The sequence below is a fragment of the Oreochromis niloticus genome, linkage group LG20 (assembly GCF_001858045.2).
Source record: "Oreochromis niloticus isolate F11D_XX linkage group LG20, O_niloticus_UMD_NMBU, whole genome shotgun sequence".
Taxonomy (NCBI): Eukaryota; Metazoa; Chordata; class Actinopteri; order Cichliformes; family Cichlidae; genus Oreochromis; species Oreochromis niloticus.
This window is the reverse complement of record NC_031984.2, coordinates 1,800,744-1,828,555: the sequence shown is the minus strand read 5'-3', so window position 1 is coordinate 1,828,555 and position 27,812 is coordinate 1,800,744. Positions and strand designations below refer to the sequence as shown.

At 39.5% G+C, this 27,812-nt stretch overlaps 2 protein-coding genes across 3 annotated transcripts; both read left to right on the top strand.

The window, feature by feature from the left end:
• Positions 1-14,110: 14,110 nt before the first annotated feature.
• On the top strand, positions 14,111-18,639 carry LOC109196086 (uncharacterized). The gene is made up of 3 exons (XM_019349295.2): positions 14,111-14,384; positions 15,890-15,956; positions 16,045-18,639. Exon 3 carries the CDS (start codon positions 16,051-16,053, stop codon positions 18,637-18,639), a length of 2,589 nt encoding a protein of 862 aa, XP_019204840.1. The 5' UTR covers positions 14,111-14,384; positions 15,890-15,956; positions 16,045-16,050.
• Positions 18,640-18,652: 13 nt separating this feature from the next.
• On the top strand, positions 18,653-21,994 carry LOC109196135 (uncharacterized). 2 transcript variants are annotated; one of them, XM_019349436.2, is made up of 5 exons: positions 18,653-18,750; positions 19,076-20,080; positions 20,210-20,365; positions 20,698-20,790; positions 21,209-21,994. In XM_019349436.2, the coding sequence occupies exons 2-5, from the start codon at positions 19,094-19,096 to the stop codon at positions 21,524-21,526; spliced, it is 1,554 nt and encodes a 517-aa protein (XP_019204981.1). In that variant the 5' UTR covers positions 18,653-18,750; positions 19,076-19,093; the 3' UTR covers positions 21,527-21,994. The 2 variants fall into 2 exon arrangements, with proteins under 2 accessions (XP_019204981.1, XP_025757740.1); XM_025901955.1 differs by having other exon boundaries at positions 18,653-20,080.
• The last annotated feature ends 5,818 nt before the right edge of the window (positions 21,995-27,812 follow it).

Here is a 27,812-nt window from a genome sequence, read left to right as displayed (position 1 = left end):
GTTTTTTGTACATTTAGAAAAATGATTAAATGTTATGAATTTCATATTTTACTAATCCTTACACAGAGACGATCGTAGCTTTGGATTCTTTTATTTTATTTTAGTGTTCATCAATTGCAGTAAATGTTAATTTGGAATCAATGATGAATCTACATCAGACATAACTGAAGTTAATCAGCTGGTTAGCTGCACAGAGCTAACAGCAAACCATATAAAACCTTAGCATACGTAGCACGCAGCAGCTACAAGGATGGTGTGTGATATGGTTACAAGAATATTTAGATTTACACAAAATGAAATCAGCAGCTTCACTATTTCAGATGTCAGTATTACAGAAACATGTTCAGTGAATCTCGTTCCATCCAGCTCACACATGTGTTGTCGATGTATTTGTGCTGTGTGAGTAGTGGGAGTTGCTACGTAGTGCACGTCACTTAGCATTGCTGCACCTGTGCTCCACCTCTCTGTGAGATCCACACAGAGAGGGATTCAGTAGGGTTTATGTAGCTTGCTCATCAGCACGATGGCAGAGCGTTGCTTCCTGCTGCTTTTGTCTTTGGATCTCATCTGGTGAACTTTAGGAGGGACGTCATCAAAGTGTCAGCTGGTTGTTTCCTTCAGCTCTCATCGCTCCCCCCATGTCTGCAGCACCAGAGTCCAGAAACATCCATCAGTGGAGACTGAGAGCCAGTAAAGACCAGCACATGCAAAACAGACATCTGGGCATTACTCCATATATCAAAGTATGTCATTAATCCCCTCATTAAACACTCAGATTCTATCATTATTACAGTGGTTGAAACATAATAAATCTGCCTTCACTGTGTGATCCACATCAGTCCTGCTGCAAATCCCACATTTCCAGATCGTTCCTGTGACTTTTGTGTTCTTTAGGTCAGCACAATGTTGGTGTTTGTATTGAATCAGATTATTTGTATGGAACAGACTTTAGTGTCACACCAGTTTGTACAACAGGATGGAGCAGGGAGCTGATGTGGTGTCCAGTCTGTGAAAGAACAGCTGTTCCAGTTACCCTAACTTACAACAACAACACAGTCAGTGGATGTGATCAGCACGTTACCCACTCAACTGTAAACGGGGGAATTTCTGATCATCTGTGGATCATTTTTGTTAACTGCTTATTCAGCTGAGGGTCACAGGGCTGGAGTCTGTCCCAGCTGTCACAGGGAGGGAGGCGGGTCCACCTGCACAGGTAGCCAGTCTTTCACAGGGCCAAGTGACAGAAACCCCACTCTCTCAGTTACACACCTATATGTTTTTGGGCATAACCTAAGAAGCGTCTCATTGGACCGTGGGAGAACATGTTAATGTCACAGAAAGACCCCAGCTGACCAAGACCCTTGAACCTGGAGACTTGAATCTGGGCAGCAGTGCTTACATCACCTCACCGCCCCAACGTCAGGCTCTAATCTTGTATTTTGTGTTTTACTCCAGGCCAGCTGCCGTCACACCGTCACCTGGAGGAGTTTTAGTTTAGAACTTCTGTTATCAGATACATGTATATTTGTAAAGTCTATGACTTTTTATGTGTCTTTATGCAATACACATGGATTCTGTCAACTCAGTATTATTATTCAAGTCAAGTCAGCTTTATTTGAACAGCACATTTAAAAAATAATTACTCGATTACTAAAATAATCAATAGCTGCAGCCCTACAGCTGTCCCCACCAGAGGAACTGGCGCGGGTACAGGGACAGGCCGGGCCCTGGTCGCCCTCACCCTGGGAGAAGGGATGGGTGAAGGAGCAGGTTCAGGAGAGGCCCCAGGAACTGGAGGATAGACTGTACTGGGATGAGGCTGCAGAACAGGAGGGCCAATCTGAGCCATACTTGGGAGTGATAACTGCTAATAACAGCCACTGGATAGACTGATAACATCTGAAGCGGGTGCTCTGGGTTATTCTCTGAGGATAAAGGAATGTTGAGTTCTACTATCCTTTATTTTGAGTGAAAGAAAAAGGAGAAAATGTAAAGTAGCCATGGTGAGTCAGGGCAGTATAATCAGCAGTAAATGAGTGTGTGGGTGAAGAAACGCTGCACACAGTGCTGTTTGATTCAAGAACCCAAACCAAAACCCAAAAAGTGTCTCAGGGAGGGGAACCAGCCAGGTGGTGTCAGTATCACTGGTGGAAATCGAGCTGCACCAGCCCTCCAGTACCTGCACATTAGACCTGCCACACAAGCAGGGCTACAGAAAGACAGGGTGGAGTGATTCATCACACAGTAAACAGGCGCTAAGCCGGGCTGCTGGCTACAGACAGGCTCATTACATGCAGAGAAGTTCCCTTCACACTGATGCAAATAAAAGAAATTAGAGGTCCTATGACAGATTTTACAGATGTATTTAGCACCAGTCAGCACTCTGAAGTTTTTGATTCCATAATAGTTGTCCTGAAATAAGAGTAAGAACAGTGGGCCAGACCTGTCTGGGAAATTTGTCTCAAACTGAGAAAGAGCTTTATTTTCACTCAGACCAGTGAGATGCTGCAGCTTTCCATCTTTCTGCAGCCTGTCAGTGGTTTCTCTGTTGAGGAGGTGAGTTAACTGATGACAAATCAGAGTTTGTCTTCTTTCTTTTAGACATTAACAGATGTGTTTTTTCTCAGTTCACTGTCTGGTTGTTTTTTTCTAACTTGTGTGTTAAGGCTACACCAGCTGGGTGATAAATTCTAAGTAACTGCTTTAACCAATATCAACATTAGACTGCACGAGCTAATAGCTAGTCTAGTACATTAGTCTGAAGGTAACAATGGTGAGAAATGCGAGAGCTTGTAGAATATTTAGAATGAGTTTGATTTGTTTCTTCATCTGTTGATTCATAAAATTCATAATAAATATGCTTAAACAACATTAAACTGTAGGTCTCCTGTCATTATCAATTCAGTTTCAATCATACTGAACTATGGTTGAAACTTTTTTTACCATGAAACATGAAACTGGGACAATTGCCCACAAACACCGAGCAGGTGGTCCTCTGATTACATCAAACAGAAAACAGGCAGTCTGGTTTTAGGGAAAGAAAATCAGAGCAAACAAACAACAGTTCATTTATGAAGCTATTTGGAAACTTAAACACTTTTCAGTGTATCTGTGTTTATAGCATGATTCAGATAACCTTGTCCCAATTTGCTGGTTCCTAATTCAATAATACAATAGAATAGAATAATCCTGGAATTGTCCCACAAGGAGAAATTTGGTTGTATCAGCAGCAAAAAAAACCCAAACAAAAACCCCACACATATACAAACAGAACAGGACACAGAAGAGAAACACAATTTTTAGTGTTTTAGTTACCAAAACAGAGTACTGTATATGTCAGGGGAAAATTCCCAAATAGAAGGCTGCCAAAGTAAAACAGAGACACAATGAGACAATATAAAAAATCATATGTACAATGGGTGAACTCTCGGGAGAGTCACACAGTACTCTTCTTTATTGCAGGTTATATAGGCACGTAGTTTACACAGCAGACGGAGGCAGTCTCCGCCTGTTCTCAGAATATATTGCTTGACTGACAAATGCATATCTTACTAAACATTCTGTCCGTACTATACTAAACGTCTGCTTAAGTGGCATTTTCCGTTCTTCTTTACACAGGAACTTGTCTTCACATGCATTTGATAAGCATAGGCAAGGTTTCATGTTTTATCAGGGTGAATCGTCATTCAGAGTTTACACAATCACAAGCAAAGCATATTTGAATAATAAACAAAATCTTTTCACAGTATAGTTATTAAAAATAGAGTACAGGTAAGTGGCAAACCCAGGTTGTAGTGTGCAAACAGAGCAGGATACTGAAAGATGTTTAAATAGTTAATATTTAGGATAATTAGAAAAGTGCAGATTGTGTATTGTACCTGTGCATAAAAAAATAGACATGTAACTTCCAATGAGTTAAGCTGAGAAAAGTAATGTGCAGTTATAACAGTAGAAGTTGTTACAGCGCAGATGTAAACATCTATGATTGTTGGGAGCAGTTCTGATTGTACAGTCTGACAGCTGCAGGGAGGAAGGACCTGCGGAAATGCTGCTTCATGCATCTAGGATGCAGCAGTCTGTCACTGAAGGAGCTCTGCAGTTCAGCAACATTTCCATGCATGGGGTGGGAGACTCTGTCCATCAGAGATGTTATTTTGGCCAGAGTCCTTCTGTCTCCCACCACCTGCACTGGGTCCAGGGTGCATCCCAGAACAGAGCTGGCCTTCCTGATGAGTTTGTCCAACCTCTTCCTCTCAGCTGCCGATAAACTGCTGCTCTAACATACCACACTGTAAAAAGTGACAGATGCCACCACAGAGTCATAGAAGGTCTTTAAAAGCGCTCCCTGGACTCCAAATGACCTCAGCCGCCTCAGCAGGTAGAATCTGCTCTGACCCTTCCTGTAAAGAGCATCAGTGTTGTGGCTCCAGTCCAGTTTATTATTCAGGTGAACACCCAGGTACCTATAAGAGTCCACTATCTCAATGTCCACTCCCTGGATGTTCACCGGTGTCAGTGTGGTGGGTCTGCGTCTCCGGAAGTCCACCACCAACTCCTTGGTTTCCCCGGCGTTGATCAGCAGGTGGTTCAGCTGACACCAGTCAACAAAGTCCAGAGTCCACTGTCTGTACTCTGAGTCGTCCTCACCTGTGATGAGGCCGACAATGGCAGAGTCGTCAGAGAACTTCTGTAGGTGACAGCGTGGGGAGTTGATGGAGAAGTCTGCAGTGTAGAGGGTGAAGAGGAACGGTGCCAGCACAGTTCCCTGTGGGGCCCCCGTACTGCAGACCAGCGTATCAGAGACACAGCCCTGTGACCTCACATACTGTGGACGTTCTGTGAGGTAGTCCAGTATCCACTGGGACATGTGGTGGTCCACTCCCGATAGCTCCAGCTTGTCTCTCAGAAGTCGTGGCTGGATGGTGTTGAAAGCACTGGAGAAATCAAAGAACATGATCCTCACAGTGCTTCCAGGCTTCTCCAGGTGAGTCAGAGCTCGGTGCAGGAGGTAGATGATGGCGTCCTCCACCCCAATGCCAGGCTGGTAAGCAAACTGTAGTGGATCCAATGAAGACCTCACCAGGGGGCGCAGATGGTTTAGAACCAACCTCTCGAGGGTCTTCATCAGATGCGATGTCAGGGCTACCGGCCTGTAGCTGCTGAGGTCCTTGGGATGGGAGGTCTTTGGTACCGGTACCACACAGGAGGTCTTCCACAGCTGTGGTACTTTCCCCAGTGACAGGCTCAGGTTGAACAGCGTTACGGCCCCTGGCCTGGTCAGTTGTGGTAATAAATCTTGTGGGGGGGGTTTTTAAGCTGACCCTGTCTCTGAGCTCATTTATGTTACCTCCCCTGTCACCTAGCAGAGCCGGGGCGTAACAAACAGAAATCCTAGGATGCCACACAGTTCATCTGCACAGCACCTCAGGAGCCTGGAGCTGAGGCCATCTGGACCTGCAGCCTTCTGCACCTTGATCTTGCGAAGCTTGTTCCTCACTTGAAGTGCTGAGATAGAAAAAGTGGATTTTGGGGGACAGGGGTGTAAGTTGGAGTCCACAGAAACTGGGGGTGGGTGTAATGACTGGGAGCTGGGAGGTGTGAAGTCCTGATATAAAAGACAGGCAGGCCCTGAAGATGAGGGAGATTGCAGCAGGGGGGACGATGCTGGGGGAGGGGTGGGTGGTTGATCAAACCTATTAAAATATTTATTTAGGTCATTCACCCACCCCAAGTCTCCTGCAGCCTGGGGGGTTGGTTTTTGTCCTGAGATTGTCTTCAGGCTGTTCCAAACCCCTCTGATGTTGTCCTGTTGCAGCTGCTCTTCCATCTTCCTCCTGTAGTTTTCCTTTCCTTGCCTTATCTTCCATTTCAGCTTCTTCTGGACAACTCTCAGCTCCTGTTTGTCTCCAGATCTAAAGACTCTGATGATGCTGGGTACGGTGTTGTCCACACAGAAGTTCATGTAATCCTTAATGCAGTCTGTGATGCTGTTGAGGTCATCCTCCAGGGGGCTGCAGAGGTTGTCCCACACAGTAGAACGGAAACAGTCTCTCAGGGCCTCTTCAGTCTCTGCCGACCATTTCCTTACTGTGCGTTTCACTACTGGTTCTCTGTGTACTAGAGGTTTATACACAGGCTGGAGATGAACCAGATTGTGATCTGAGCCCCCCAGGGGAGGAAGAGGTGATGAGCTGTATGCCTCCTTGGTGTTGGCATACAATAAGTCCAATGTTTTATTGTCTCTGGTGTGGCAGGTAACATACTGGGTGAAGGTGGGGAGAGTGGAGGACAGGGAGATGTGATTAAAGTCCCCAGAGATCAGGAAAAGGGCCTGAGGGTGCTGTGTTTGGAGTCTGCTGGTTACAGTGTGCAGGACTAGGGGTGGGTTTTAGTAATCGATTCATCGATTAAAATCGATTCTGTCTTGGATAACGTGAAATCGATTCATTAAAATCCTGAATAGATTTTTTAATATAAATTTATTTTGCCCGAAACGCCAGAATCTCAGGTGAAACCTCACAAAATTTCAACAACCACCAAACAGCTAAGACAGTAAATGAGAGCAGGAACACGGATTCTGCACAAGGACGTAAACACACAGCGCGGACCCGCGGATCAGAATCAGTGAGATGTCGCCTTTCTCACCCGACGGGCGCTGCAGCTTTAAGCGGCTGCGCGCGCTCCCGCGGACGGCAATCACTTTCTGGCAGACAATCACTTTCTGGCACAACAACTGCACGGACACGGTCGGGGCTGAAAGCCGACAGCTGCTGATTCTGATGTTTCGGCGGGTCCGCGCTTTGTGTTCACGCCCTTTTTGCGCTGATTCTAAAGCTGTTAGTTTGATCTCTCTCCGAACAATATTGACCGAACTAGCAGCAAAAGAAGATCCAAACTACGCTTCACATAAACATCGTCATGAATTCACTCTGACTTTTACTGTTTTGCTTCCACCAGGATAAAAATCACACTTCATGCACAGCTCTCTCTCTCTCTCTCTCTCTCTCTCTCTGTACTTCAAGAACAGTTTCCCGTCTAAAAATCTGTTTTCTGCATTATTCGCTTGCTTGTTACGCACAAGTCTACTGTTGTTTACAGCGCTGTCGGACGCTGTCTTTTTTTCCCCTTTTACTTACTTCCGAAAAGAAAACCTAATTTCTGCCGTTCAATACTGAACAAATTTAAACTTTTTAAAATTATGCAAAATGTAAAACGCTTAGTGTCTCTAATAAAACCGCTGTAACGTCAGAGGTAACGTTCATATGTTGATTAATGGTTTTCTTTCGTTTTTGATGTACTGCAGAATATTTTTATAAAATCCCAGGCCAGGAAAACCACCTTCATGTTTTTCTGTTTTATCTTCAGCTACTTTGACACAAAGGCCTCTGCTGTGACCTCACACCTTTGATAAAGTCTTGCATGTGTCAGCTTCCTTTTTATAGATACAAAAATATGTAAATGTACTGATCTGAATTATAATATTTCTGACTGTCAAAATTTCCCAGATTCAAATCGAATTTAATTGAATCGAATCGAATCGAATCGGAAACGAATTGATTCTAGAAATCTGTGACGATACCCAGCCCTATGCAGGACCTCACAGGCTGCTGCAGCGTTAGCAGAGGGCGGGACATACACAGCTATCATAATCACGTGTGTAAACTCTCACGGTAGATAATACGGTCTTATGCTAACCGCTAGCAGCACAATGTCCTTACAGCATAGCGTCTCTTTGATAGATAAATGCCCAGAGTTACACCATCTATCCTTCACAAACACAGCCAGACCCCCTCCTCTCTTCTTACCACTCTCCGCTGCTCTGTCGGCCCGGATCAGATGAAAACCTATGTTTACATGTGAGTCCGGAGTTTGGGAGGGGGGGCCAAGATGGCGGAATAAGCGGTTGTACAATCTGCGGGTCTGATTAAGAAATGTGATTTTGATGTCCTGAAAAATACTTTACTGACAAACAGTTACTCCAAAAGGAAGTAGAACGCAATAATTAATTCCTCCAAACCATCAACGTGTCTTTTAGACCCCATTCCTACAAAACTGCTCAAAGAAGTCCTGCCATTAATTAATTCTTCGATCTTAAATATGATCAACCTATCTCTAATAATCGGCTATGTACCACAGGCCTTCAAGCTGGCTGTAGTTAAACCTTTACTTAAAAAGCCATCTCTAGACCCAGCTGTCTTAGCTAATTATAGGCCAATCTCCAACCTTCCTTTCATATCAAAAATCCTTGAAAGAGTAGTTGTCAAACAGCTAACAGACCATCTGCAGAGGAATGGCTTATTTGAAGAGTTTCAGTCAGGTTTCAGAGCTCATCACAGCACAGAAACAGCTTTAGTGAAGGTTACAAATGATCTTCTTATGGCCTCTGACAGTGGACTCATCTCTGTGCTTGTCCTGCTAGACCTCAGTGCTGCGTTCGATACTGTTGACCATAATATCCTATTAGAGCGATTAGAACATGCTGTAGGTATTACAGGTACTGCACTGCAGTGGTTTGTATCATATCTATCTAATAGACTCCAGTTTGTACATGTAAATGGAGAGTCCTCTTCACACACTAAGGTCAATTATGGTGTTCCACAGGGTTCAGTGCTAGGACCAATTCTATTTACATTATACATGCTTCCCCTAGGTAACATCATTAGAAGACATAGCATAAATTTTCACTGCTATGCAGATGACACGCAGCTCTATCTATCCATGAAGCCAGGTAACACACACCAATTAGTTAAACTGCAGGAATGTCTTAAAGACATAAAGACCTGGATGGCCGCTAACTTTCTGCTTCTTAATTCAGATAAAACTGAGGTTATTGTACTCGGCCCTGAAAATCTTAGAAATATGGTATCTAAGCAGATTCTTACTCTGGATGGCATTACCTTGGCCTCCAGTAACACTGTGAGAAACCTTGGAGTCATTTTTGACCAGGACATGTCCTTCAATGCACATATTAAACAAATATGTAAGACTGCTTTCTTCCATTTGCGCAATATCTCTAAAATTAGAAATATCCTGTCTCAGAGTGATGCTGAAAAACTAGTTCATGCATTTATTACTTCCAGGCTGGACTACTGTAATTCACTATTATCAGGAAGTCCTAAAAACTCGCTGAGAAGCCTTCAGCTAATCCAAAATGCTGCAGCAAGAGTACTGACAGGGACTAGAAAGAGAGAGCATATTTCTCCTGTTTTGGCTTCCCTTCATTGGCTTCCTGTTAAATCCAGAATTGATTTCAAAATCCTGCTCCTCACATACAAGGTCTTAAATAATCAGGCCCCATCTTATCTTAATGACCTTGTAGTACCATATCACCCTATTAGAGCACTTCGCTCTTGCACTGCAGGCCTACTTGTTGTTCCTAGAGTATTTAAAAGTAGAATGGGAGGCAGAGCCTTCAGTTTTCAGGCCCCTCTTCTGTGGAACCAACTTCCAGTTTGGATTCGGGAGACAGACACTATCTCTACTTTCAAGATTAGGCTTAAAACTTTCCTTTTTGCTAAAGCATATAGTTAGGGCTGGACCAGGTGACCCTGAATCCTCCCTTAGTTATGCTGCAATAGACGTAGGCTGCCGGGGATTCCCATGATGCATTGAGTTTTTCCCTTCCAGTCACCTTTCTCACTCACTATGTGCTAATAGACCTCTCTGCATCGAATCATATCTGTTATTAATCTCTGTCTCTCTTCCACAGCATGTCTTTCATCCTGTTTTCCTTCTTTCACCCCAACCGGTCGCAGCAGATGGCCGCCCCTCCCTGAGCCTGGTTCTGCCGGAGGTTTCTTCCTGTTAAAAGGGAGTTTTTCCTTCCCACTGTCGCCAAAGTGCTTGCTCATAGGGGGTCATATGATTGTTGGGTTTTTCTCTGTATTTATTATTGTGCTATCTACTGTACAATATAAAGCGCCTTGAGGCGACTTTTGTTGTGATTTGGCGCTATATAAATAAAATTGAATTGAATTGAATTGAATTGAAGCGAAACCCCCTGGAAGTTACTTTGACAGACCCTCAGACAGACACAAAGATAAACTTAGAGCGATAAAAATGGCTAACCCCAAGCTAGCAGGTAGCCTTTCCGACCACGATTACAACCTTGCTGCTATGCAAGAAGCATGTGAGGAGGAAGATATAGAAGAGATGGAACTTCAGAAAGAGATCGAAAGACCCATGGGTGACCACACTCCGTTACCAAGTCCCAATCCCAAAAAAATGAAAAGCAAAACTACCGGGAAGCAGGTGAGCATCGAGAATATATATGAAGTTTTACTTGGCTTCACAAAGAGATGCGAGGAAAGGTTTGATTCGCTTGAAAAGAAGTTGGAAGCCTTCGAACAACGCATTGAAGTAAACACACAGGCGACCCAAAAAAATAGAGAGGAAATTGACAAGCTGAAGTCGAAGGTGGAGTCGCTGATAAAGGAAAACAAAGAATTAAAGGAGAGCTGTCTGGAGAGTGCACGGTACCGCAGAAGATGGGACCTCAGAATTTTGGGTCTGACAGAGAAAGAAAACGAGAATACACGTGAAACAGTGATCGGCATTCTAACAAGAGTGGTTCCTGTGTCAGTGGAAAAACTGCAGCTCATGGTTGATACAGTACACCGACTGGGGAAGAAAGACAATGCGGTGAGCAACAAGGTGCCAAGACCAATCATCATACAGTTCAGCATGAGGACGGCAAGGGATGAAGTATGGAGGAAATCCAAAGAGGCCAGGGTCTGCAAAGAACTGAACATAAAATTTAAAGAGGACTTCTCCAAAGAAGACCGTGAAGCTCGGATCAAGCTGTGGCCCAAGGTGCAGGAAGCTCGAAACAACGGCAGAAGAGCATTCCTAAAGGAGGGTTATGCAATAATAGACGGTAAAAGGATTGATCCGTGAGATGCACTTGAAGAAGTCACTACAAGTTAACTAAAAAATGTGGGTATGTATGTATGTGTGTATATATATATGTTTATATATACATATTTATTAAAAATACATAAATAAAAAATATGAGAGGGTCAAAAAGCAAAGTCGTAGTTAAATGTGAGCTATGCAGAGCTAAAATTGCCACATATATAAGGGGTAGTACTGTGATAGGCTCGGAGTACTGTTATGATTACATAGGTAGGACACTAGGCTTATTCCTGCTTCAAGCACTTTTTTTCTTCTAGTAAGTGCCAAAGAAGCCGTTACTGTTCTTGTTTTGTATTTTGTTCTTGCGTTTTTGTTTTTGTTTTTGTTTATCTTATATATGGCTGTTCTATTAAGTTCCTTAAATGTTCGAGGTTTAAAAAACAATGTCAAACGTAAGGCCATGTTTCTATTCTGCAAGGAAATTAAGGCAAACATTTTGTTTTTACAAGAAACGCATTCTGGTAAGGAAGAGGAAACATTTTGGAAACATCAATGGGGAGATAGTATTCTTTATTCACATGGTACTGCTCACTCAGCAGGAGTGATGATCTTATTTAACAAATTTGCAGGGAGAGTTATTGATCATAAAAGCGATGGAATGGGACATTGGATCATGGTGTTGGTAGAAGTCTGTGAACAGAAAATTATTCTTATTAACGTGTATGGATACAATAACAGGTCTCTAAATAGAAACATGATGTCAAACTTAAGTAAATTAATTGCAAATTGGAGTACTACATATGGTTCTACCCAGGTAATAACTGGAGGCGATTTTAACCTGGCTCCTAACTCATGGCTTGACAGGCAACCACAGAGAGGGAAACAACCAGAACACGATAGCATTATTTGTGACTTTTGTACAACAACTAATATGATCGATTATTGGAGGATGACAAACCCAAATATGAAGAAATACACTTGGTTTAGTCCATCAAATAAAAACGTATGTTCAAGATTAGATTATTGGCTTGTCTCCCAAACAGTATCATCATATGTTACGAAATGTGAGACCCAGTCAACCCCACTTACTGATCATTGTCTGATAAGTCTCTTATTATCTCTACGTAAACAACAAAGATCTGAAAACATATGGAAGTTTAACAATAGTTTATTACAAAACAAAGACTTCTGTACACAAGTTAAAAAACTTAAATCAGAAATTAACAATATGAGCATGACTAATGTCAGTAAATGGGAATGGTTTAAATATAGTGTTAAACAATTAGCTATAGAAACTGTTAAGGTTCAGATATTGAGGAGGAATTCAAAAATAACCACAGATCCAGCCTGGTGCAATTAGACGACATTTTAATGAATACACGCGCGCGGAGTCCGAATGCTGTGCAGATTTCAGCGTCGAACTATCGTACAATAGTCAAACAAAGGCTTTATAGGGTTGGCACTCTTCCTGTTGCCAGGCAGACTCAAACAAAGCATACGTCACTCCAAAACCACAAACGTTCAGTTAACTTTGAACACAGTTTTAAACAGAACATCATCTTCGCGTCGAAGCCAGGTGCTTCCTGTCTCCATCCTCGGACGCTCGCCTCTGCTGTCGCTTATCTCTGGGACATCTGGTGTACTTCCTGGAACAGACTAACACGTACGCACCCCAACTTTGCAGTCGCAAGCAAAACATAATTAAACTCTTACCTACTAAATGAGTCTACTTATATGTATGTGTATGTGTGTCAGCTTCTGCTGCCCTCTGTTTCACCCTTCACTTCATCAGCTACACCTTGTAACCTTTCCACTAGAGCGAAGGCCAGCACAACTGAAACTCTGTGTGTGTATGTCTCGTCTGTCTGTGCGTGCAGAGTTTGCATGTGCTCTCTGAACCTTAGTTGACCTCAACTTAGGCAACCAGGCTAAGGCCATCCTGTGTGTAATGATCTTGACTTACATGTAAAATATATAAAACAAATGTTTCAATCTAATACAACTACTTAAAGCTTAATCAAAGCTTAATCAAAGATAAATGCATAAAAGACACCCTACTCTTAACTTGCACTTAGACTCTGGTTTCGGTTTCACTTCTGCAGAAGCATGCCTTGCAGAAGTGTTTCCTGTCTCATTTTGGCACAGTTACTCTACGTGGGGCCTTTTCTTTCACAATGCAGTCTGCATACAAACATTTAAGATTATAAATTCAAAAGCATTTCGGGTTATAGATTCAACTCAACAGTTTAAAGTGGTTATAACTGCACCTGTAATAAAGACTGATATGATACCAATATATTTGAACATCTGAATGCATCTGAATGCAACATCACTATTAATAATGAAATGGTAATGATGATTATAAAAATAGCAGCAAATAATAGCAGTAAAATATTTCTCCTCTTGACAAAACGGAAAGCAAGTGTCTGCCCTACGCATACGTGAACAGAAAAAATCTAATTGAACAAATTCATTTATTATGTGGTAAGCCTTGTATGACTGCAGAAGAGTCAGAACACTTACAATCTTTACAAAATCAGCTAGATGAGGTGTACTTGATTAAGGCTAAAGGAGCATATGTAAGGTCTAGAGCCAAGTGGATTGAGCATGGGGAAAAAAATTCATCTTATTTCTATAGTCTAGAGAAGCGCAGACAAACAAAGAAAAAAATAACTAAATTGAGTAAGGATGGCGCTATGATAGAGGAACCAAACCAAATTAGTGAGGAAATTAACATATTCTATAGTAATCTGTATAAACCAAGAACTGAAAAAGAAAATGCAGACATCTTTTTTGATATGATTAAAGACCAGGTAAAAGTCAAAGTCAAAGTCAAAAGTCAAAGTCAGCTTTATTTGTCAATTCTGCCACATGTACAGGACATACAGAGAATAGAAATTTCGTTACTCTCAAACCCTAGATGAAATAACAAATGAACATTTAAATATAAGAGAGTGATTAAAAAATGCAAGTAAAATAATTAAAAAGTAAAAATTTAAATAAATACAATACAATTTTACGTATAACAAAAAAAGCTATACAATATACAATATACAATATTCAAGTAAGGGTAAATGACATTGAGTGTAAACCAGGCAAGTAGTGCAAATAGGCAAATAGTGCAAATGGAGATTTAGTAATGTACGGTAGGAGATAGTGTAACAACAAAGTCTTACACTCAAAAAAATGAACAGGATGAATTGTTCAGTTTAAAATAATTATTTATTTTCATTTTACTTAAAATATATGTCTTTGTTGAGTTAGAATATGTTTTTCTAATAAAGTCTACATAATTGTGTCGATTATTGTCTGTACAGAAGACTATTGTGTTACTTGAAGACATAACATTTAATTTAAGTTAATTAGGATTGGTATACTTCATATATCCACAAGGTGGCAGTAATGCAACAACAGAGGTCATAAAAAACCAAAGAATAACAGGCTTGGGCCTGCTCATGCGCAAGACTTGAAATTTACCAAAAAAACGTTGTTTTGGCGGCAAGCTGCAGTTGGATTTTCATTTTTGAGAGGTAAGACCACTTCTTTCTTTGACTATGTAGTCTAGTATCTACATATTGAGCATGGTTATATGTTGTGTTTGTCGTACAAGACATGTTAAATATGTTGTCTATGCTTGTGCTGCGTTAGTTTTACTAGGTCTTAGACAAGTTAGATATGTCAGATATTTCATCCTGCCATCCAAACAAGGGAACCGAGAGACCATTGGAAAGTTGGTGTGTATAGGTATACATCTAGGGCAGTATTTTTGTGCCTCTATTCTGAGCGCACGTAAAAAAAAAAAATGTAAAAATTTGCAAGCGCAAATGTTGCATTTTGAGGAGAAAATTTTCTTGCGTGAAGAAAATGTTAATTTGAGCGAACCAAATTCATTGCTGCGTGCAAGAAATGTATTCTGTTTGCAGTTATCCATATACACACAATAACACCCCCTCTCACTCAGTTGTTGGCATTTGCTCTTGCTCAGATCTCTGCTCTCCAAACTAGATTTAGCTAGATTCTGGACCGTGTTTCTGGAAAGTAGTAGCTAGCAAGCTGATTGGAGACTGTAGCAGCCAATCAGAATTTTAGCATCCAAGTCTGTGATTGGTTGGTTTTGTGGCACATTTAAAACAGAGTTGAGCGGATCTGAGCAAGAGCAAATGCAAACAACTGAGCGAGAGGGGCTGTTATTGTGTGTGTATATGGATAATAGCAAACACTGAAATACATTTCTTGCATGGAGAAATGAAATTTGTTCGCTCAAATTAAACTTTTCTACAATCAAAATAATTTTCTCCACAAAATGCAACATTTGCGCTTGCAATTTTTTTTTTACGTGCACTCAGAATAGAGGCACAGATGAAGTATGTCCCTCATAGAGCAAACCTGGGTTTTAAGATGAGATATAATAGTACAAATGATAAAATTTAGTGTGCCTGTTTATCCCAGGTTATTGTAAACAACTATATTAACTGCTAACATGTTAATATCCTTACTTTGCGGAATGTGTAAGACACATTTTTAATGTTTTTTTTGCTTGTTAAAGTGATTAGCTAAAGGGGTTCTAGGATATTTTTCCACTTACTTTATTGAGATTGCTTTATTGTAATTTGAGAATCACACAAATATCTAATAGCATAACAATGATAGCATGAAGTTGTGACATTTTAAAATCCAAAAATTGAGGGCGAAAAGCCACTGTGACACCATTGTTGTGCTCGATCAGTCATCTGTATTATATGAAAATGGTCTGTAAAGACAGCATGTTTCCTAGCAGAGTTATACATATCAACATAGTTAGAAATCACATTTTGTTAAATAAACACTACATTTTTTTTTTTAAATGAAATTATTGATGAAAAATAACTGGCCAGACAGAAGGTCAACAGACCTGATGATAATTTTTTTCTATAGAAAGTTGGCACATGGCAGTGTTGATCTCTTGCTTTTCTTCTAAGTAAGAATTTATTTACTTGTAATTCAACCAATAATTTTTAAGTTTTTGTAATTTCTTATTTTGCTTTATAAATTTCAGATCCTGGCATTTACTTGCTCCCTCTTATACTGATGTGGTGTATGTAGTATTCCTGAGCTTGCATGTGGTATGTGAACTGTCATACTTTTTCAAAAGAAAACTGTTTTACGAGTTAAGCTTTCTTTACTGACCCACCCCTTTTATGTCTTCTCCAGATCTGAATGTGGCAGTGTAAAGGTTGCAGTGCAAAGACCTCAACTAGGGGCCAGTTACTTAAACATTATAGATTAAAACATCCAGATTATGGGCACTGGCGCCCATATCCTTGCCCATATATTAGTTGTCCATGCACATTTAAGTCATGGAATGCACTCAGGTCCCATTTTTGTAGGGTTCATAACAGAGAGAAATCACAGCAAACATTGTCACTGGCCACATTCAGCTGCCATGTTTGTGGATTCTCTGAAGTTACCTCTGAAAAGGAGTATTTTACTCACATAAATTTGCATCTGAAAGCAAATGAAACGGTCCCATGCGTGTTCAAGGGTTGTACATTTATGACAAACATCTATGGAACATTCAAATCACATAAAAATAGAAAACATCTTGGTTATTCTTACAGTGACTTTAAAGGTGGAATAGTAACAGTAAGAGACAGTTTTAACAGGCCAGCTCCTGAAGGGGAACATGAAGACAGTGAAGTATTTGATGAAGGCCAGGTGGAAGCGCAAGATTTGTCTCAGGCAGGGATCTCTAAAAGTGATGAGAGGATGATAGAAGAGAAATTTGCAGCGATGTTGCTTAAGCTGGAAAATGTACTCCATGTTCCAAGCAGTGCAGTGGATGAGTTTTTGCAGGACTTGCACTTCCTGATGAGTTCTGCATCCCTGACTGCAATAAATGCCATAGTTACAGATTTTTGTACAAAGCAAAGTCATAGTAATCTTAATATGAAAGAAATTGAGGATTTGGCCTCTGCAGTCTGCATCTATAACCCGCTGACAAAAACACTTGGACATATGGGTACACTTGGAACTGCTTTTAAGCGGAAACAGTACTTCAGCAAAAAGTTCCATGTCGTTGAACCAATTGAATATATTTTGGATAAGGAGAGCAACCATACCTACCAATATATACCATTACTGCAGACCCTACAACAGCTCCTAACAAAGAATGGTATAGTAGATGACATAGTAGAAAACTACAATGCTCAATCCAAGGAAACTGAAACTATGCAACAAGAATACAGATCATTTCAAGATGGAGAATTTTTCAAACAAAATCAGTTCCTGTCTGCTGATGAATTGAGAATTACCGTGATGCTTTACATTGATGAGTTTGAAGTATGCAACCCTCTCGGTACTTCAAAAAAGAAGCACAAACTTTGTGCAGTGTACTGGATATTAAGCAACTTATCCCAAGACCAACACTCCTCTTTGTCATCCATCTACTTGGCAATACTGTGTAAAAGCAGCTACGTCAAGGAATATGGGTATGAAAAAGTGCTTGAACCTCTTTTGTGTGATTTGGCTGTCTTGGAGGAGCATGGGGTATTTGTCCCACAGATTGGAAAAAATATTAAAGGCACAGTACAGTGTGTAGCTGCAGACAATCTAGGTGCTCATGGGATTGCAGGTTTTGTGGAGAGCTTTTCAGGAGAGTATGTTTGTCGATTTTGCACAGGACGTTTCAGCGACTTTCAGACCAAACCGGTACTTTCTGGAGAGTTTACTCTTCGATCCAAAGACCTGCACAAAGAACATGTCAAACATGCAGTAGAGAGTGGAAAGCATTGTGTTGGAGTAAAAAGGCCATGTGTGCTGACGGAAAATCTTTCTCATTTTCATGTGACAACTGGATATCCACCTGACATACTCCACGATCTTTTGGAAGGTGTTGTTCCAGTGGAACTTGCACAGTGTCTGGGTATGTTCATATCCAAAAAATACATCACTTTGGACTCTTTAAATAAAGTGATTGTCAGTTTTCCCTATAAGGGAAAAGATAAAACAAACCGTCCACATATTGTTCCACGAACATTTTTAAGAAAAAATACAATAGGTGGCAATGCAGCTGAAAATTGGACTCTGTTAAGACTGCTGCCCTTCTTGATTGGAGATGTTATACCTGACGGTGATCCAGTGTGGGCAATCATTTTGGATTTAAAGGAGATAGTGGAACTTGCTGTTGCCCAGATCCATACAGAAGAATCAATTGGATATCTTCAGTTCAAAATTTCTGATCACAGAGAGAAATATCAAGAAGCATTTCCCAACAAAAAACTTCTGCCAAAGCATCACTACTTGGAACATTACCCTCAGATGATCCGATGTTTTGGTCCTCTTGTTGGATTATGGACAATGCGATTTGAGGGAAAACACAGTTTTTTCAAGGAAGTGGCTCATCATACCAAGTGTTTCAAGAATGTTGCTCTAACACTATCAAGGAAACATCAACTGCTGATTGCCTATCACTTACACTCATTACATCCACAGAAAGCTGGAGTTGAAGTGTCAAGTGCATCAAGAGTTCCTCTTGAGGTTCTGAAAGATGACATTTCTCTGCCTATCAAACAGATGTATCCTGACATGACAGAAGTAAACATGACTAAAAGTGCAGACTATAGAGGGATCAACTACAGAAATAGAATGATAGTTATCTGTGGTTTTACTGATGGGCTGCCTGAATTTGGAGAGATAATAAGAATATGTGTTGTTCAGGGTACACTGAATTTCATTGTCAGCAAGTTTTTGTCTTGGTTTAGGGAGCCTTTGAACTGCAACCATGTACAAGTGGCAAAATGTCCCTGATAACATATGATGAACTGGCAGAGAAGTACCCATTAAATGACTACTTCATTGGTCCCCTTCGAATGGTTACATTGAAAAGATATCCTTACATCAAAAGCACACAATAAATATGTGAGTAAACAGCTGTAATTAATAGCTTACTCAATATGCACTTTAATCTCACTGGCATAAGCACCTAAAGTAGCATCTGGTTTTATTGTGATGTTCAGCCACTAACTCCTTGTGACTTGTTGAATCTAACAGTCTGTTAGGCCCATCCGTACATCTTCTAGACAAGAAAACCTTTAATCTGTGTTTTTGTTGAGATTAGCCAGAATTTTTCTCAGTTCTCTGCTAAGTACCGTTGTGAAACATGTTGACATCTCAATTTTAATGCTTTGAATTTTGTACATAGTTACTGGATTTATGTTCATGTATATATTTTTTTCTTTTCTAGACTGAAGCACGGAATCGAATGATGGCTGAACCAGTAAAACTGCGGATCATCCTTGGTTCCAACAATACTGAAAAACTGACGATAGCATCGGGCATGCCAAAGTCTGTGGAGGATCTTTCAGATGAGATCAAACGTCAATTTGATATTCAGGGGGACATTAGACTCCAGTACATGGATAGTGACTTTGATAATGAGTTTATCAACCTTAAACGAATGGCTGATATTCAGGACAAGAGCACAGTGAAAGTCATCCGTCTGACTGATGCTTCAGACTTTGGTGAAGTTGGGATGAACCAAAGTGGGGAAGAAACATCACTATCATCTTCTGACACACTATTACTTTCATCCTCTGACTCAGAAACTGCTCGATCTCAGTGGCCTGCAGAATTCCAAATGCCAAAGTTTCCGTATGACGTGGAGATGCAACTTCAAAGTGCAAACCAGGCTTTCATATCAAATGGAATTCCTCTGAACCCAGGACACAAACTTAAGTCAGACATTTTAGAAGCTCTAGCTGAGAAAATCATGACGTTTAAGGCATATCCTTCAAACTTGGAAATAGAATCTGTTGCTGAAGCTTTAATCAAAGCACATCCATGCTTAAGAGAACAAGGATCTTTCAGTGGTTTCTATGGATGGAAGATTAGCCTCAAGTACAAGATGGCAAATTATAGGACAAAGCTTAGAAACTTGGGGTGCCCAGAACTGAGCATTAATTCCCTCAAGCACAAACCAACTGATCGATGTCACCCAGCATATGCTGTCAAAAAACCTAGAAAGGCAGAGGTAAATTTTTGTCCTCCTTATCCGGCTGGAGAGACCCAGGACAGCCTTGAAAGTGAGAGATTGGCATTGCTAACTGAGGTCAAGAAGAAGCATAATGAGATAGTTATCAAAGAGAAGATGGCCAGGACCTTTGCATACAGGAGGCAGGAACTTGTCAAAAACAATCCCATGATCGCCGACTTCAAGATCAGATGGCCAGGACTATTTAGTGTGGCTGAGGTATGAATCTTTATAAATAACAATAAAAGCTGTAATGGCTCCAGTAGCCAGTAGTATGTATATGTGTACGTATAGTATATATAAATATATTTACAGTACAGTATGTTGTGTTTGTTGACATGTTTTTAGGTGGAAGCAGAATTTGTGAGGATTACTACTGCTCCACTTGTTCCGAGGTTTCTTGCACAACTTGACCAATACACTGACCAACTCATAAAAGTCTTCAAGAAAAAAGGAGGCGCTGCAGGGAGGAAAATGAGACAAATTTTGGCCCCAGCCACACAGGTGCGTTTTTCTGTTCGTAGCAAAATGTTATGGCTAATAAAATCACTTTCAAATTTAAACAGCTAGTGTATAGTAGCTGTAAGTTCAATTTTGGAATGCAAAAAAAGATGGTGTATTAGTTTGTCTTTCCCTCCGTTGCTTAATATGGATATATATAATGTGGTGGAAACCCTGCCCACATGTTAAATATTCATGTCCATGTGATCATTAATTGGTCTGTTTACATGTCTATCTCTGCAGTGGATATGTCATTCATTTTGCATATACTGTCAGTTTGTGTCATTCTAAAGTATTTCTGTTTTCTCTTTCTGTACCTCTGTCACTCTCTCCAGAATGAAACTATTGAAAAGAGGAGGGAGTGTGTCCTCAGGGCACTACCTTTTTACCTGAATGAAGACCCAAGCATCCTCTTCAAAGAATACCTGGTTGGTAATTTTAGCGTAGTCTTTATCTGTATTAAACCAAATCTTGAATAACTAATGTTGTCACATTGTTATAATTTGCATGGAATCTGTTTAAATGCTTTGGGGAATCTTTATGTATACACACATTTCAGGAAGAGTTATGCAATGTAATGCAATCCAATACAAAAAGTTAGCGGAGGATGCTTATATATATAATGGTGATTCTATTTAGTATTTATTTATTTAACATTTTTTGTTAAAACTGTAGTCGAAAATAGTGGCGCACTAGAGTGCAGAATCATTAGTCTTCCTGATATTGTGTTTATTTCATTAAACAGTGACTTTGGCATTTTTTTATTTTTTTTTTAAGGATGCATTTTTCTGTGTTTTTGTGTCTAATTCCCAATGTGATGGGGTTTTTTTACTCTCTGTTGTAAAGGATTCTGATGCTGCAGCTGTTCAAAGGGAGCTGGAACAAATTACCCTTGGTATCTTCACCATCAGTGTTGAAGGAGGTGATGCCAGCACTCCTCCAGCTGATGTGGGTATAACCATCGAGGGTGTTGAAGTTCTGCATGACCTGGGAGACATGGCCTCTGCATGTGCACTCTTAATGGGTGTGATATATGCACTGAATCTCAGTTATCCTCGGGAACTGAAAGCTTTCTTTGAAGTACTTCAGAAGCTCTTCCTTCATCTGGATGCCAGCAGACTCTCAACAAAGGTACAGATGCTCAAGAATAAATTGTATGAATAATCCAACCCTTTATTTGGATGATGAATGTTCTGTCAGATGGACAGAAGTTTTTGGGAGGCGAATAAAATGGTAATTTGGTTGAAAATGGTATTTGAGGGGGGAACCTAAATTTGAGAGCGATTTAAAACATTTGTTTGTAAACAATTGCAATTACAGAGATTTTACTCTTTTTGGGGGGCGGGGGGGGGGTTTAGGGCCTACTAAAAGATTATTCAAAGTATTGAGATTTAAAGGATTTCATTGAGAGAGGATACAGGATGAATGTGTATTTTGCCGCCTTTTAAAAAAGAACAATTCTTTCCATGTTAAAATGTTTGCCACTTGAGTTTTTTCCCTATACAGTGGTAAAATAAATGCTGACAGTGGCAAGTGTTAAATGAGTTCTGTTAAGCTGCTGCAAAAAAACTGAAAACTGGCAAGCTGTTTTATTGTCAGATCATAATGTTTGCATATTTTATTAAAGTTTTATTTGGGATGGTGATATCATTTTGGGAATATTAGTAGACTATTTGTTTTTTATTTTTATTATTGTTATTATTATTATTATTGTTATTATTACTTTTTTTTTTAATCTAACCTGGTGACTGGAACCTGTTTATTCTATTCTTCACAAATTTGTCATGGGATGCCGTCCAGGATTGTGGCTGTTAAGGTGAACAGTTCATTTTGCATTGTTAAAAGTTTTGTGGTCAACCTATTATGTGATCTTAAATGTTTTTTCTTCTGTTTCTGGCAGAGACATTTAATTTAAAATCATTACTTTTATGCTGCATCTGTGTGCATACTATTAGTTACTAACCTTAATGGGCTAATAATGTGTGGTGCAGCTGTTTTGTTAAAGAAATGTTCAATAAATGTCTTGGCAATAAAGGAAATTAAAGAAAATAAGTGGCTTGTACTAAATTCATTTGTGTGGAACCTGTTGACAAAATAGATTTGTGTAAAACTAATTAGTAAAGCACAAGTTTGCTGAAAATATAATATTTTAGTTAATCTAACTTAAATTTAACATTTAAATACCACAAACAAGAAATGTGTTCACAAAACGAATCTAATCTATCTAACCTGTAAATACATAATTTATGTCCATACAACATAACTTGATTTAGGTGGTCTTAAATATTGCTTGTTAATTAATCCTAAATAATTTATAAAATTGGCTCACTTCAAAAGGATTGTGTTACTTTAATGCAAGTTTATTAAATTAGATGACCTAAAGATTTTGCTTTAAACTAACACAATACAATTTCGTGGAACCTGTTGACAAAATACTTTTAATTAAAGTCAACGTTTCATTTTTTTGAGTGTATGAGGTAATGGCAGTCCAATGCTCCACAAAAAAATTGGAAGAGGATGATAAAACATGGTTAGAAGAAGATTTGAATATATCTGAATTAGATACAGCTCTAAAACAAATGAAAAATGGAAAATCGCCTGGAATTGACGGTCTAACGATTGAGTTTTATAAAACCTTTTGGCAAGACATTAAAGATTTGTTATTTAATGGCTTTTTGGATTGTTTAAAAAATGAAGAACTATCCCCAACAATGAAAACAGGATTAATAACCTTATTACCCAAACCAAACAAAAATTTACAAGTGCTAGACAATTGGAGACCCATAACACTTTTATGTAACGATTACAAATTATTAGCCTTAGTATATGCAAATAGGATTAAGAGCGTCTTAACCAAATTGATTGATGAGTGCCAATCAGCATTTATTAAAGGAAGGCAGATTCATAATAACATAAGATTAATATTAGATATGATTGACTATCGATCCTTTATTAATTCAGAAAGTTTAATACTATTTATTGACTTTTTTAAAGCATTTGATTCAATAGACCATAATTTTTTATTTAGATCTTTAGAACTTTTTGGATTTGGAAACAAATTTTGCAAAGTGATCAAACTGTTCTACAAGCAGATTTATAGTTATGTTTCGCTCAATCCAGGCATAACATCTAGGATAGACGTATTTCGTGGAATTCGACAGGGTTGCCCAATTTCTCCAAAATTATTTATTCTTTGCACTCAATTAATGGCCTACCTCATTGTGAACCATTCAGACATCGAAGGAATAAATATTTTTGATATTGAACTGAAAATAAGTCAGTTTGCAGATGACACAGTAATATTTTTAAAGGATAAATCAATACTTGAGAAAGCATTGAATGTCATTTCAATTTTTTCTAAAGCTTCAGGCTTGTGTCTGAATCTAAAGAAGTGTGAACTTTTGCCACTTTATGATTGTTTGGAAAACAGCATGAGGACGATTCCAGTGAAAAATGAAGTCAAGTATCTAGGCATCTATTTAAACAAAGACATCAACACTAGAGAATCAAAAAACCTAAAAGACAAAATTGATGGCATGTCCAAAACACTAAATCATTGGTTAACGAGAGATATCACAATTTTTGGACGCAATCTATTATCCAAATCAGAGGGCGTCTCAAAGATGGTTTATCCAGCTTACTCATTATACATTACCCCGAAAAGTATTAAAAAGATTAACTCTATAATCTGTCAATTCATTTGGCGCAATAAAACGCATTACATTAAAAAATCACAACTTGTCAAAGATTACGCTAAAGGTGGTATAAAGACAATTGATTTTCAATCAGTGGTTGGAGTATTTAAAATAAACTGGATAAAAGCCTTCCTCTTGAAACCTGACTCCATATGGTTCCATATCCCTAAAAATATTTTCAAAAAGGTGGGAGGGTTGGATTTTCTCCTGAAATGTGATTTTGATATATTAAAGTTGCCTGTGAAACTGTCAGAATATCATAAGCAGGTCTTGTCTTATTGGAAGATGGTTTTTGCCCATAACTTTACGCCACATTGCTCCACCTTGTGGAATAACAGGACAATTACAATTAATAAGAAGTCATTGTTTATGAAAAAAACATAATCTTTATAACAGACGTACTTGATGAAAGGGGTCACTTTCTCTCAGTGGGTGTTTTTAATGCTAAGTTTAACATTCAGTGTTCCCTTAGAGAATATGACAAGGTTTGTAAGGCAATCCCCTTACCTCTGTTGAGTTTGATTCAAGGCTATTTATATTACTCTAAGGCACAAATTAGTTTACCTTCTTTACATCTAAATCAGATTCCTTTGACTGATAAAAATTGTAATAATAAAACCATAAACAAAATATTTAAAAACAAATTATTTCACGACTTTAACAGTAACACAAAATTAAAAGGGAGTAATGTTAAAATAATGAACAAATATACACACTTTTTAAAATGGCCTATCCCCCCCAAGGTCAAAGAAATGCAATTTAAAATAATTAATGGATATTACCCAGCAGCTGAAATGCTTAAAAAAAGGTTTGGGTTTGAGGTGGAGCCATGTGGATTTTGTTCACAAAATGTGGAAAGTATTGATCATTTGTTTTTTTCCTGCTCAGTAACAACTGACTTTTGGCAGGATTTGGTAGACTGGTTGAGTATAAGAATAGATGGGATGACCCCACTGACTCTAACACAAGTTTTATATAATAATGGTGATTCATCTAAGGAACTATCCATGCTCCACAAGGTGGTGATAATTATGGGCAAATACCACATACACAAATGTAAATGGCAAAGTAAAAGACCTTCCCTAACTGCATTGAAGATTGAATTAAAATCTTTTTTGTCATCTTTAGAATTACTGAGGGATTCATGTAAAGAGGCTGCTTTGATATGTGACAATGGGACTCAATTTCTATCCTTTTAATGAATGTGTTTTTTTGTTTTGGTGTACTAAGTAAGCCACATGTATGTTAAAGTGTTCACAGAAAGGAAACTGTTAAATGTCATAAGAATGGCCTTCATATATTTATATATATATTTTTTGTTTTTGTTCTTGTTTGTCTTTTTTTGTTGTTGTTTTTTTCTTTTAGTCTGCTCCTATTTCGTTTGGTTTCTTATTCAACTTTTTCAAGATGTTGTTGCACCAATATTGTCTCCCAACGAGAGATTGTAAATGTGTGCATAAATTTAACAAATTTATGAAAAAAAAAAAAAAAAATGTGAGTCAGTTAGCCACGACTAGGGATGGGTACCGTGTCCGGTGCCATCTGACATAAACGGTAGTAACCAGACCGAAAAGCAGCGCACATTTCGGTGCTTTATTTCGGTGCTTTTTTTTTCCTGAGCCAATTCTAGCCAATCATTTTACGTTTCCGAGGATAGTAGGCGGGGCCAGGTACGTGCGTTCTTTTAGAGCAGAGCTACGGATTAAAAATGCCCAAGGCGAAGCGATCAAAAGTCTGGCTGTACTTCACAGCAAAAGATGCAAACTCAGCAGCCTGCAACAAGTGCTTTAAGCTGATACTGTGATGCTGTCAAAGGAGGTAACACCTCAAATCTGATGAAACACCTGGCGACGCATAGCGGTTTTTTAAAAGCCGAGAAATGCACCGTATTTGATAGCTTGCTGCGAGACCTCACACCGAGCACATCTACTGCGGGTGTGGTGCCTGTTATCGGACCCGGAGTTAGCAACATCCCCCAAAAACCCGAAGAGTAGAGTCCTGGCCCCTAGCCCTGTCAGCGTAGCAGAATGATGAGGATGATGATGGCAGCAGCAGCCGTTCTCCTCTGCGTGAGTAGCTTCATGTTGTTCGTGTGTAATTAACCTTGAGTAGGCTAACCACATTATTACATTAATGCATGTAAGGTGAACTAGCAAACACCGTCGTAGTTACATGCGGCTGTCTTCTTGTTTGATGGCAGATGCTCCCTTCACCCTGGCCAAAAAGGCTAAAATGACCAAAGAAAAAGTGGAAAACAGTTAAACATGAGAGGTTTTTGGACAAAGTTTGTGTTTTATCCATTGTTTAAGCACTGCTTCCAGCCAAGAGTGAGACCATATATGCCCTATAGCTGCAGAAAAGGCTAACATTGTTATCTTTTTACAAAAAAAACAGCTGAACATGAGAGGTTTTTGGACAAAGTTTGTGTTCTCCATTCTTTAAGCACCGGTGTTCCAGATCAACTGGCGTTTAGATCAACTGGCGTTGGTTGAACAGATGTGTGGCAGTCTTGCGTTTCAGGAGCTGCTACCGACAAACCAGCAAAAAAAAAAACGCCAAATGTGTCATCTGTGACAAATGTTCATTAGATTAACCACACTTATACAGACTGTATATAACTACCAACTCTCCAGCCATGTTGATGGATTGCCTATGTTGGCTGGAAATATTCATTTCCAGAGAAAAGACACAGACAGAAGATGCTTACAGGATGTGATGTGACAACACTAATAAACTATTGATGTGTCATATTTGTCCAAGGTGTATTTCATTGTTATGGGAAAAGAGAATATTAAAATCATGATGACCAATTGGAGTGGTGATTTCTATGACTTTGTGTATATAATTTGGAATTTTGTACAAATGTAGGCCACAATAAATATATGATATCATTTCATTCTTTTCAAAGGTTTATTTGCATGACGCACAAACAGACACAATTGAAAGGTACAAATGTGCATGAAACGAATTCAAACGTGGTGCAGATGTGTGTCACAAGTTGATCTGGCTGTAGGCTGTGGCACTTGGCCAGAGGTGGCGCTGGTTGACTCGAGTCCATGTTAGTGCACAAAGTAAACTGCACACTTTAGTTGTGAAGCAAAAACGCTGAAACCGAGGAAATAAAACGTGCGAGGGGAACGATAACGACGACAAGAGTCTCCCGATCGTTTACTCTTCCTGTCCCGTGAACAACACCGACGTGGTGTTAATTGTTTGCCGTTTTTGTGATCGCGTCACGCATGAGGATATCACCAGGTAAACTCGCGTCATTTTTAAACATTTTGTTGTTCAACAGCATCAAGACTGACGGAGTGTGTTTGAGATAACCTCACAAGTGTCACAGATGACACATCTGGCGTTTTTTTTTTTTGCTGGTTTGTCGGTAGCAGCTCCTGAAACGCAAGACTGCCACACATCTGTTCGACCAACGCCAGTTGATCTAAACGCCAGTTGATCTGGAACACCGGCACCGTTTAAGCACCGGCACCATTTCAAAAGTACCGGTTTGGCACCGGTATCGGATAAAACCTAAACGATACCCATCCCTACTCATGTTAAACAAACTGTGAGAAGAAACAAAGTCTGACTCTTTTCTAACATTTGACCCAAACTGTTTGTCTAAATGATCCCAAACTTCAGATCATTATCTTCAGACACAGAGAAAAGATTTCATGATGAATGGTGATCATTGTTGGAGGTTTTGGTCACTGTGCTGAATTTAACAGAGTCAAGTGTCATCACCGTGTTTCCTGCAG